Source organism: Ascidiella aspersa, chromosome 6, assembly GCF_963924565.1.
Source record: "Ascidiella aspersa chromosome 6, kaAscAspe10.2, whole genome shotgun sequence".
Lineage (NCBI taxonomy): Eukaryota > Metazoa > Chordata > Ascidiacea > Phlebobranchia > Ascidiidae > Ascidiella > Ascidiella aspersa.
Window position 1 is genome coordinate 27,217,867 of NC_139452.1, and position 13,233 is coordinate 27,231,099.

The window sequence follows — 13,233 nt, forward strand, 5'->3', positions numbered from 1 at the left end:
TTTAAGAGGTTAAATGACTCGCACCAGATTAAGGCGAGGTGTGACGGCTGCATGTAAGTCTCTTTCACGTCTCTTGTACACCCGACTCCAAGGTGCAGGCCGCTAAATTACCTGTCCTAAATTTCTTTGACTCTAGACAGAATCACTTCACTCAGTTGATCGTGCTCGTTGATTATGTTTTCACAAATCTCAGCACACACAATACCGTAACACGGTGATTAAAGCCATTATTTAAGGCTGCACCCCATCAAATAGCACAACGTAGAATGAATCGCGAAACGCCAATCCCACTCGCCAAGGCATTGGTCACTATCAGTGGACACCGGTCACGTGTATAGTGACGTCAATTTGGCCAACACAGTAGAGTAAGATAATGAAAACTACTCCCTATCACTACAAATGTAATGAAAAAAAAACGTAAAGTGAATTGCAGTTTTACTTGCAAATAAATTATGAATCACTGGCTTCAGATTGGAATTTAGGCATCCTTCATGTATATTTTATGAAATTAAAAAGGGATACCTGAAAACAAAAAAAAAACCCGCACAGATGGCAAAAATGCAAATTGTTCATTCGAAACGCGAATCAGCATTACAACACATGATATAAGCTGTACTTAATAATTTACAAATAGCCAAGCACCACGCTACATTGCAATGCATATTCAAAATGAACATCTCTTGCCTCATTTCAATACAGGAAATTATGACTTCACCTTCAATATACATCTCTTAGCCATATAAAAATTGCAATTTACACAACTGTATTTTCTAACCGAAATATTATTATAAAAAAGGCGATTAGTCAATAAAAGATGCCCTATATATTGCCCTTTGTTAACATCAAATTTAGATTTGAGAATTTGGCGTTGTCTGATAAAACCCAGTCTGGCGGCACATTTAGAATTACAGTATTATCACCATCAAACAATTCTCGGAACGCCTTCTTTGCTTCCAGGGCGAGTTCCGCCCAAATACTCAACTCTCTCGAGAAATGTTTTTTGTGGAGGTCATTTACACGCGACCAAATAGAACTCTGATTAGACATTTTAGTTTTGTAGTCCACTAGGACATCGTCTGTATAAGTCCCTTCCTCCAGTTTGTTGCAATTTTTTTTGAGGAATTTGTCATGAACTGTTTTCAATTTTCCATCGTTGACTTTACTTTTTCGAAGCAACTATAAAATAAAGTAAAAACTTTTAAATAAAAAACAAAAAACACGCCTGTCGCACAAAAACGCCGAATGCTACATGGTGCATAACCTGCGAAGTTTTTTTTTTTTTTTTGATTTATATATCGTCCACTTCACCTAATGAACGCTGAAATGAACCCAATTCTAACTTTGTTTAGAATTACGTCACAAATAGTTATTGCCGGAAATGGGCTTAAGAATACTCAAGTGCAACTGAACCATACATATAAACGATGTGAATTCTGTGATCAAGCCCTTTTGGAGCCGCACTTGCAAAAGATAACAGCACCCATATATAGTATAGCACAAGATTCATTTAAAGGGGCTTACCAAATCCAGTCAGCGTGATCAGGATTGTAGTGCAAGAAAGCCAAGCTAGAAAAACAATGAGCCTGTGGTGAGGTTCGAACTCACGACCTTCGATCACACCGGGGCCAATCCTGATCAGTCGGAGTGATTTTTCCATAAATGTCGTATAAATAAAATCTATATGCACCTTCTTGGGTGATTACGTAGAATTACTTGAGCTGCTTAATTTGTTTCTCAAAGATTAATTGTAATGAAGTTGTCGTAACTTTGCAATTTTAATATGTACAAAATAAGAAAACCAAACAAGGGTAGTAAAACTGCATTTATTGCGTAATAAAGCAAAAGCACATCAGCTTTATTGCGTAATAAAGAAAATGCACATCAGCTTTATTGCGTAATAAGAATAAGCACATCAGCTTTATTGCGTAATAAAGAAAAAGCACATCATAAAATCACATATTTCGTGTGAGCGTATTTCTACATGTTCAGTTTCCAATTCAAACATAAATTGTAGTTTCGCATAAGGAAAGTTTTCAAAGCCAACTTGTTTTAAGCTATACCCACCTCTTCCATCTGTTCTGTGTACCGCATTATCCATATACTTTCCATCTTCTCTGCGGCTTCTAGGTCGTAATCCTGTTTAAAATGCGTGTGTAGTTAAACATGTCATGAGAGACTATAGATCAGCTATCCGTAAATTTTGCGTTGTATAAAGTTTAAGAACTCGATTAAAACACAAGATCAGACGTTGTTTTTAAAGGCTTAAATACATACAATATACATTTATTACAGGATTGTACGTACATACCTTCCCTTTAAAAATATTATATTAACATGCGCATTTTGTCATAGTGACAAACGAAACTGAACACAATCAGGGAGAGGCTGGAACAAATAAATACACAAAGAAAGAAAGAAAAAAATTCCACCAAATAAAAAAGATTGCATAGAAATAAATTACCTTTTGAATTTCGTCTTGTGCTTTTGCTATTTCTGTGGCATGATCAAGAAAATCCTTCAAGCTTTCCTCGGTTTTGGTTGCCAGGTCACGCCACTTTACTTCTTTGCCCTGGACAACATTTCTGAACATCTTCATCAACTTAACCTTTTCTTTGTCAAGTTGATCGCACCTGTTCCCAACGTTGGTAGAAGTCATCTAAAACAACACATTGCTAATTAAACCGTCTCTTTTGGAAGCGTCATAACAATTGAATCGCTTGCGGGCAGTAAACCTATCCCGAACAAATGTTCGAGTGGCGAAGCCATTATACCAAACGGCTATTGGCTTAAACTGCTACGGGGTATTAAACTGCCTAAATGCGCCATTTTGATGGAGGTTTGAACACACGCCCTTCGGGCCATACCGATCTACCTGAGTTCTCTAACACGTCTCGAAGCGAATATTGTACACCGAAGCCTTATATAAAACAGCGCATGTGCGTTAAACAGAACAAAAATGCGAGTTATTAAACAAGGCCCTGCGGTTGATACATAGAAAGAGCCGTTGACTTTGAAATGACAATATGTACATTGAAAATAGAAATAAGAAGTGGAAATCATACACTTCAATTCCGTGCTATGGATGTTAATCAGGCAGTTTGATTAGGTTACTGATTTTTTGTTACCCAAAACGTACATTGGTTACAGGCCTATTTACCTTGCTTATTTTCAGTATGTTTACTGGTCTATTCAAAACGGCCTGTCTTACTGCAAAACAGTTCGGTCTCTTTGTTATCTTTACCATAATAGGCCTAAAACCCTATAGTGTTTACTTCAGGAGTATTACCTTCGGAAGAAACGACCTTTGCCTATCGGTAGTGTGATGTAAGTGAAGTTTCTTTGCGATTTCTTCTTTAATGGTTAGAAGTTCCAGCAGAAATTTGTCCTGAAAAGTAGATAAAGCCAAAATCGATTTTAATTGCATACATCTATCAGTGTTATAAACAGGTAACTTAAGTCCCAGTCAAGTCTTTATTTTTAAATAAATATCAAGTCCCAGTCAAGTCATATGCATCTTTTACGCGTACATAAGCGTTTACCTCTGACATTTGAAGTTCGAATTCGTTTTCCGTCTGTAGGTTGTCGAAAAGAAGCGAAATAGTTCCTCCATATTGTTTTTGTAGATTGAAAGGAATTGGCTGAAGAATTTCTTCATTCAACTCTTGGTAATGTTTCTCGCGTTCACTTTCTAAAGTGTCGTGTAGGGCGTACTGTAAAGTTAATGTAATTTGGTTGGTTAAGTAAAGTAATCGCTCCAAGGACGTCATTGTAATCTGATAGCGCTTTTAAAAAACACTAACTCAAAAAATAAAACCTTTTTTTTTGCGAAATACGTAATAGAGAAAATCCATCGCAAATTTAAGATACATAAATACAAAAGCGTTATCAGATCATAAAGTAAATTTTACCATTTACAGGTATAAAACAATTGGTTGCTTAGTTTTGTCCAATAATATTATTACTTCCCCTAGCAAGTGTGTCAATTCTCCATATTTAACATGGGCATGGTACAAGTGCTAATGTTTCTTACCTTGGCCACCATTTTTTCAAAGTTGGTCGTGATAGTTGAAATTACGTCGGCCACGTCTTGACCTGCCTCTCGACCTATCTATAACAAAATGATGAAGTGTTGTTTTGAAATTTAGTTAGGTAGTGAGAAAATATATCGCTACTTTACCCGTTCGATATCGATTCTTTTTCTGTAGTTGTTTGCCAGCTGAAGTAAGTAATCGTTTAAATTTATCTTGGTGCTCTTAAACATTGCCTGTTGTTTGTAAACGTTGACTGACTTGTACTTTTCGACTGCGTCAAGTTTAAGTTTAGCAAACCAGAGTTCAATATTTTCCCTTTCTTTCCGTCCTTCCTATATGTTTGAATGCAAATCCAATTATGAAACAATAAATCGCATACTTTAAGGTTAATGTTGTTGCACTGCAAGAAATAATATTTATTAAAAATTGTCATATTTTGAATAAATAATACTGGAAAATAGTGGATTTTTATCGGTGTTCGTATAATTTCGTTTTGTGCGGAATCTAATCTTCACGCATGCAACCCTTTTTCAGTTGGCAGCGGTTATGGCCAACATTATCTGTTTGCGGTAAACACTGAGAAGCCGATTTAGGCCATCGGTGTAATTGCCCACAAAATTATTTTTAAGCGTTTTGGAAAGACCGATAGTGACCGATTTTATGCGCTTATTGTTTGCACGTTTAATTAGTGGTAGTTGAATTGCTATTGTTTAATATGTATTTTATTTCTTCATTATTTGTATTTTAAAATGTTTACGTTGTTAGCTTATTTAAAAGGGTGGTAACTGTCAAATCAAATCTTGAACGCACCAAAAATTGAACGCACTCTTATTGCAAGTACGTTGTTTTATCGTTACTGATAAACGTTGTTGGTCTTTTAATATACGAATTTGAATGTGAATTAACGATTGGGCGGCAATTTTAAGTCGACAATGATTAAAATCCATCTACCTTTTTTAGTCCCTCCACGTAGAAACTTGTTGCACGAATAGATGCTTCCAAAAGGCGTTTCTCCATTTCAAACTGAAGAATAAACGAAGGTAAAATATAATATATTGTATAAAAACTAGCAATTCCTACCGATAAGTAATAATCTAGTGACTTATAGAGTTTTTCCTGTAGGCTGATCTCTTTTTCCAGTTTTAGTTGATATTTGTTGCATATTTCAGACGAGATTGGGTTTTTTGAAACAGTGTTCTTATATAGTTTCATGGCACGCCTTCCGTTTATCGTATTTTTCAAATCATCATATTCGATCAAAATGTTCTCTCTCGATGCCTTATCTGGATTCAAGTCGATCTATTTATTAAAAAAAAACGTTTGCTACCCAGTCAGAAATTTTAATGCGGGCCTTACTGGAACTATCATCGGTGTTAGTATGGCCCATTACCAGATTACCACAGAAACCCCATAGATATATCCCAGCTGGGAGACCGGAAAGGTAACATCGGCCCATGTTAGATTTTCTTTGATTTCCCATACATGGCATCCCACATATGGTTCAAGCGTGAAACTAGCCTGGCCAATTATATTCCTGCTTTACACCAATTTTAAAATAGCAAGCAATGAATATTTATTGTCATTAAATTTCCGCGCACAGATGCACAATAACAGCACGTACAAAAATATCAAACGGTTATTTAAAAATAAATGTTAAAAACAATTGAATAAAACGGCTTAAAAGAATAACTTAGGAATGATTAAATATAAACACAAATAGAAAAAAAGAATTATAAACATTGCTGTAATAAAAAAAACATGGATACAACTTTTGACATTACACGAGTTACAAACCGCAAAATACTAAACAATTAAATCATAAGTTATGGCCAATTCTTTCACAGAGTTTTGACTGTTGATGGAATGCTTAACCAAGAGGTTCGTAAACAATAAATGGCTAAATGTAACTGTTGACGGTATACTCATAAGTAAACACATATTAATGCAATTTATGCCCGAGTTTTGGTTTTCATATCCACTTGTAATTGTTTCTTGGTGGTTACAAACACAATATTGAGTGTTGAGTGAGGATATGGAACATCTGTAATAACATAATTAGTGTTAATGTATGTGTATACATGTATATATACACATAAATATTAAAATTATGTGCTAGTAAAACGTTTGAACTAACTATGTTTACAAAAGCAACAAACCAAATAAAGCCTTTTTCTTAATAAAAATAATTCATAAAACATGTAATTATAATTTAAATTTATGTTAGTCACTGTATTTTAGAAAAAATCCTTACCTTGACAGTTTATTTTTGTTCTTTGATAGCATTCATGTAATCTCTGCATCCCTGTGTGGATGTAGCCTGTTTAACAAAATAGTGCTTGCAGGAATGCTTGTCTGTAGATGACTTTTAGAAGTGGTGCACTTCAAGTTCTAAACAAAAACAGTTAAATGGCAACAATTTTTATAAAAATGATGTGCTTGTAGTTGTACCCTCCAAATAATTACACAAAACACATATTTAACAATATAGCACTCGAGAAAGTATGGCAAGTGTACACACAATTTTTTTAGTAGACCTAACCTGCACCCCAATTTGCCTATGATTCATAAGTGGGGTGAATTTTAATATTTTGTGCACTCTCATCAAAACATGCCATACTTTCCAGACTAGGTTATACTGAACGAAAAAATTCAATAAACACATTTAACACAATATATTATGTATGTAGAGACAATCATTTAAATCAAAATATTTATATAATGATATAAAACAACAAAACTTGGAATAATCCTCACAGTAACAAAAAAATAAACCATACCTTTTTGTACCTTTCATACTTTTTTCTGGCTTTCAATTATAAAGAGTATTCCACTTTCTGAAAATAAATACATGAAATATCTAAGGAATGTATATTTTTATACAGAAGTAAAATAATTGTTCTTGTGTAAACTGCTTCAATTATAACTTAAAACGAGGTCCTTGTAAGAATTATTTCTTCACTTTATAGGTATAGTAATAGTTTTTATGAACTTTCATTATGGATACTTAGTATTTTTCTGTTACAAAATCTTTAAAATCAAGTGGATTAACTCATAATTTAGCTAAAACTGATAAGATGAAACAATATAGTTTGAAGTGGTATTGGGATATTTTCTAGTTAAACATTTTAACATACAAATTTAACATTAAAAAAAAGAAAAACAACAGACATTTTGACTTACCATATGGGGATTTGGTTTGAGATGGACTTTACATTTCTTCATCATTTTTTCTGTTCAAAGACAATGTAGCGAGCCCTACAACCTTCCTTAGCTGCATAGTAAGTTTCGTTGTCCACAAGCTACAACAACTGCACTTAGTTTCATAACATTTTCATGATACGCAAAAACTTAAAAACTTGCGCTGCTTCTTCAATGCATCCGTTTGGTAAAAGAAAACAGTTCACTTTTTGAAAAAGGTCGAACAACCCGCAACAATGGTTGTCATTGTGACGTAACGTTTCCCGCCAACAATCTTAAATTTGTTAACGGTGATTTTAAAAGTGTTGCTGGTAATTTTAAATTTCATAACGACGAATTTTTTTTTAAGATTATAAAACATTTAAATAAATAAAAATGTTACACCTGGTAGTGGCCAAGAGCTTACACATAAAATGTTACGTTACGCTCGGTCGATTTTTATTTAAAAATCGATTTCCTGCCGGAGTCTCATTAAGAACAGTTTAGGTAACCAATATGTTTGGTATTATTAGTACAAAGACATTTTCACGCTTGATCCATAAAACACACATTGGTTATATCACATGTTTTCCAAAAAAAATAGTTTATCCTCACCCTTTTGAGCTCATCGTAATTTGGTAAAACTTAGGAAGCTCAAAACATGGAACCCGTGATGAACAAGTAATATTAGATATTCAATTTGTTTAAAGTCATTGATGTGGGCTTAAAAAACATGCAGGAAATACCATTGACCTATCTTCGATTTTTCCGCGGGTTATCATAGAATATCATAGACACAGTTTACAAAAACCTCAGCAATTTTTTTTTTTTGTCGCTAAAAATCTTTCTACTTTGTTTGAAGTGAATTATTTGAGCTTAAAAACCATGCAAGAAATATCATGGGATAATCTTCGATTTACCCGTGGGCTATCATAGAATATCATAGAAACAGCTCATAAAAACCTTAGCAATTTTTGAATTTACAACAAAAAACTAACGTTTATGTATCAAAACATCTACTACACAACATCTTACACTAAATTTCGTTAAGATAAGTTATCTTAATTTATCTAAGATAGGCCACTGCTAATTCGAACATGCCTAGTTTATCTAAGATAGGCCACTGCTAATTCGAACATGCCTAGTTTATCTAAGATAGGCCACTGCTAATTCGAACATGCCTAGTAAGGCCCAGGGATAACTCCAAGATAATTTCTGACTGGGTATTGGGTAGTGCAAAGGTGTAGATCACCATTTAGATTGTTTATGCATCTGATACTTACCGAAAGCGTGTCCTTAAAATATGCTAAGCAGTCTTTGACCAACGCTCGGTAAAGTTCCTTCACGCCTTGCTGTCAAAGTATAAGTTTATAAAGTTACTAACCGTTGTTCAGTACTGATTTAAAACAGACTTTTATTAGAACCATATATATTAGGCATTACCTCATTGACCTCATTGATATTTTTTAAAATGAAAATTCGATCACTAAAAGTCTCCTTAAGTAAATGTCTGCAATGTCGGATATTTTCTTCCGATGACACTTTTCTTTCGCTGTCGTAGTAGGAAAGAACCTCCTTCACGAGGTTGCGATGAAACGTTAAAAGCTCTTCATTAGAACGGTAACTACCTTGCAAGTCCTTCAAAGAAAATCGGTTCATATAGTGTTAGAAATTATTCAGAACTAAAGCAGGGGTTCACAAACTGCGGCCGCTGGTTATAACTTTTGCGGACGTGGACGTGTGTAGGAATATAAAAGTGTTGGTGGCCGCACGTTAATACGAACTTGTGTTTGCCTAATATGCAAATTGAAACTTTGGAACCTGTCTAAAATTGGATAGGGTTTTTTATGTTATAGTCCAGGCAGGCATCAGTCTTGAATTGCTGGTATCAGATTATCTAAAAGCATTGTGTTCGCAATTGTGTCACGTATAAATACAATGTGCTGCCTGGTTTTGGCCAAAATTAGCTTTTGGATCAATGGCCCTAGCACTTGTTTGTCTGATGTAGTGGTTCTCAACCTTTTTTCTTTCGTGGCCCATTTACGTTGCAAAAAAAATCTGTGGCCCAATCAATTTTTATGAAAAAAGAAACTGTAAAAAAGGTTTGGAACAAAAACACAGCAAAACATATTTTAAAACACATTATTTATTCAACCGCGCATTAGGGAGATACTTGCAGCTGAACAATAAATTTACATTCCTTTTTAATTCCTCCCATGCCATTATTCCTGTAAAATTAACTATAGTGACAACAAATGAAACTAAATCTGGCTTTTTTACATTGGTCTGTGGCCCAACTCAAATGTTCTTATGGCCCACTGGTTGTGAACCGCTGGTCTAATGCATATTTATAAGTAACAATATACCGAGAAGCGTAGGAATCTTTTTTATGTGCTCAATATTGAAGCTTGGTGGATTGAACCACATGAAGGCAATTTGCTTATTATAATACATCTCTAAAACTCACGTGAGCTCCTTTTGAGAACATCTCTTCGCAACGTCCAACAACATTTGCCAGAAAATTTTGGGCAACAATCTGAAAAGGTTATACAAATTCTTATTAGCTTTTTTTCGCTTGTGGGTTTTGAGCGAAAGTACCTGTAAATCAAAAAATCCTAAAACAGTTTTTTAAAAAACGACTTTCACAGTTTTTTTTGTGGAGTAAGCCAATCAAAATCGCTAAAAATGTTCGACAAACCGGAAGTTTTTTTTAAGTTAAAAAAAAAAATAACGTAAGTTTAAAACCGACTTCAGGCTTTTTTAGTGGAGTAAGTAAAATCAAAATCGCAGAGACTTTAGACAAACCTAAAAGGTATTTTTTTTGCAAAATTTCGCCTATTTGTTGCAAAAAAAAAAATTCTTACACCAAATAGAGCGTCGGCATCAATGCCATTGATTTCCATTTGATATGAAAAGTTTGTTGCCTGGTCAATAATATCGTTGCCTGTTAATGGATATTCACCATTTTGTTTCACATGAATTTCGCTAAACATGTCATTCAGCAAAGTATCGATCTCTTCTAAAAAGTCCTCATCGATATCTAAAAAATATAATCCATGGTTCTCAACCGGCAGCAAACAGCATCACATTATTGTATCATTGTTTTGGCACATAAACTTATGCTTGTTTATGTGAATATGCTGTTGCTGCCAGGCATTGCTTCAATTATTTTCCGGCAAATTTTATTAAAGTACCAATGTTTTGACCACCTATTTGGTCAATCTTTTTCGTGGCAATACAATTGCAGATGGATAAGCCGTTCAGTTAGTAGTGCATACTTTTCCTGGAGGTTCCTTCCCAATTTTAAAACAATCCGCCCAGTATTGACCTGTTCATTTCAAATATGATTCTAATTGACTCTAAATTTTAAAAAATTTTAGGTCCTGAGTTTTCGAAAACCTAAACGCGAGCGCGAGTATACTGTGACGACGATTGACCGAATAGGTGATCGAAACGTTGGTATTGATTAAAATTTGGCCAGAAGAACAATTTTACAATTGCATGTTTATGTAAAAATCAACTGCTACTAAAAGCAAAGCAAACCTTTATACGTTGGATTCGTCATACGTACAAACTCCTTTCCCGGATGCGGCAAAAGAGCGCATTTAACCTCTTTGAACGACGTCTTGATGTTCTCGCAAAGCTCTCTGTAGTGCTCAGACGTTCCCGACACTTCCGTAAATGTTTTTTTCAAATAGGCGTTTCCACCCCCAAAGCCGTAGTCAAATTCTGGGTCTTCCCAATCTCGCAGCAAAAAGAGCAACGTCTGTAGCGGTAATGGTTATTGGTCACCCTGAAGCAGTGTTGTAATGACCTTAAGTCAATTACTGGATTTAGGTGCACTTAAGTCACTGTTTTTAAATGTCTTTTGAGGGCAAAATTACTTGACTTGGTCTTTTGGATAAATGACTTTGGTTGAAATGCTTGTTTTCGTTAAGCATTTTTTTCGAAATTGAGTTATTTATCTTATTTTTGCACATAAATCATTTTTCTTGTTATATGTTGCGTTTATCTTATTTTTGCTTGAGACTGGACTTGATTGTCAAGGCTCAACGCGAAGCGGACAACATGGGACAATTAAAATCACAAAAGTTTATTATTGGAGAGTAGAGCTCACAAAATTTTTACCTGATGCAATTCTTGCGAAGTTTTTTGGAGCTTTTTCCCGAATTCCGTGAAGGTCTTAAGCAAAAAAAATCACTCGATAAAAGTTGGCATCTTGGTTAGCTTATTTGTACGCTTGTTCTGTTTCTATTAATTGTTTTATTAGTATTATTAAGTTTACGATTTTCCTTTTTTTATTTTAGTAACCTTCTAAAATGTATTTCTTTCACATAACTAATCTTAACAATTTCTTATGTGTCTGACCGCCGCAAATCTTTTACTGACAAGACACAGAAAATGCATTTAAAGTAAATGAAAACAAAATGTTTTGCTTAAGTAAAATATCAAACTGAATTTAAATATTACCTTTAACATATTGAGATCTCTTCTGTTCATAACATCTTTCATGTTGTAAATGTGATAAGAACTGAGCAAAGCACTCAAAGAAAACAAATTAGCATCTGTTTCCGGGGAGGAAGTTTCGTCACCAACACCTTGGGTATCCATCAGAAATACAGCAACCTAGAATTAAAAATCTTCATAAGTTAGGTAAAAAAACTTCTCAAGTAAACTTAACAGACGCTCAAGTAAACTTAACAGACGTGCTGTTTTTGAACGAACTGGTGCGAACGACCCCCTCTAAATCTAAATTAAAGTTTGCATTTTAAAACAATTAGCCGATAATCGCATTGTTTTCTTTCTTTTATATTCGACTTAAATTGCACCTCATCTGTGCACAACTCCTAACGTAATAAAAAGTTCGTAAGGTTATCTGTTTTTTTTTTAGAGCGTCGGAGTATGACGCCATATTTGCGTGTATATTTTTGATCCGGCCCGCCACAACATTTCAAGTTTCTTATGCGGCCCGCAGGTTAATTGGGCAAATAAAAAAGATTAGCACCATTGAATACTATTGCTATATTTCGAAGAAGTTTTACATTTTTGCGCAAACAACCTAAAAATGTCACCACCCCCTGTGTCCGCTTCTGCAAAAAATAAATAACGCAATTGAAACACGAGACAAAGCATTTACGAACCTTGCCGTGTTTTTGGGTTTGTAAATAGAAAGGCTCACTCCAGATTAAGATTCCCTTTGTGTGGGCAACTGCACCTCCTCTCCATTCAAAACCTTCGTTTATTGTTGCGGACTTCTTATCTAACCAAGATGCAGTCTGAAAAAAATGGATAAAACGATTTTAGAATAATGAAGTCGGCTGAAGAAATGCATGTGTATTCTAGCTGTACAAAAATTTAAATTATAATATTTCAGACAAACTATATTGTTTCACGTATTTTAATATTTGACTGTAACCTTGTTTCGGACTTTAAACTTGAGATATCGTAGAGCCAAGTTGAGGAAAAACGATTTTCCCCTTCTTAACATGCCAGCAATGCAATAAATTGCAACTGGACAGTTGACAATTTCCTTTCTGCCAAATATTTCCTCCAATGCTGCTGTGTCCAGCGACATTTTTTGATTTTGCTCATTATCATCATCCTGGGCATATTTTGTGATATTCACAATTTTTCCTATTATGAGAAAATGCACCGTTTAAACTTTTAAGCCCATTTGTAACTGTATACGTAAAACGTGGATTACTTGAAAACGCGTTTGCAAAAAGCAACACGTTCATTAAGTTCAACTGTTGTTAAAATATAATATTATATTTTTGCCGTACTTTAAGAGCGGTATTCAAATTGTGGCATTTTTTTGGTTGTAAAGCATACCTTGCTAATCATTGATTGCCTACTGCAGCACTGTTTTTTTTTTTTTAAAGGTAGACTTAACTTAGTTTTATTGTTCTAAATTTGTGCGTTTAGGCAAACAGTTATATTGCAATGCACAATTCGAGTGAAGTAATTTTAGGTTAGAGTCTCTATAACATCCAATATGTCGCACAGCAGACGCGCAAAATAGGTG

The 13,233-nt window shown here is 34.5% G+C and overlaps 1 protein-coding gene across 1 annotated transcript; it reads right to left on the minus strand.

The window, feature by feature from the left end:
• Window positions 1–7,252: 7,252 nt before the first annotated feature.
• On the minus strand, window positions 7,253–12,783 carry LOC146141063 (atlastin-3-like). Its single transcript, XM_083392800.1, has 8 exons — window positions 12,625–12,783; window positions 12,350–12,484; window positions 11,679–11,834; window positions 10,780–10,974; window positions 9,676–9,744; window positions 8,652–8,846; window positions 8,492–8,560; window positions 7,253–7,330 (listed from the first exon to the last, which is right to left on the minus strand). The coding sequence occupies exons 1-8, from the start codon at window positions 12,781–12,783 to the stop codon at window positions 7,253–7,255; spliced, it is 1,056 nt and encodes a 351-aa protein (XP_083248926.1).
• Between the last annotated feature and the right edge of the window lie 450 nt (window positions 12,784–13,233).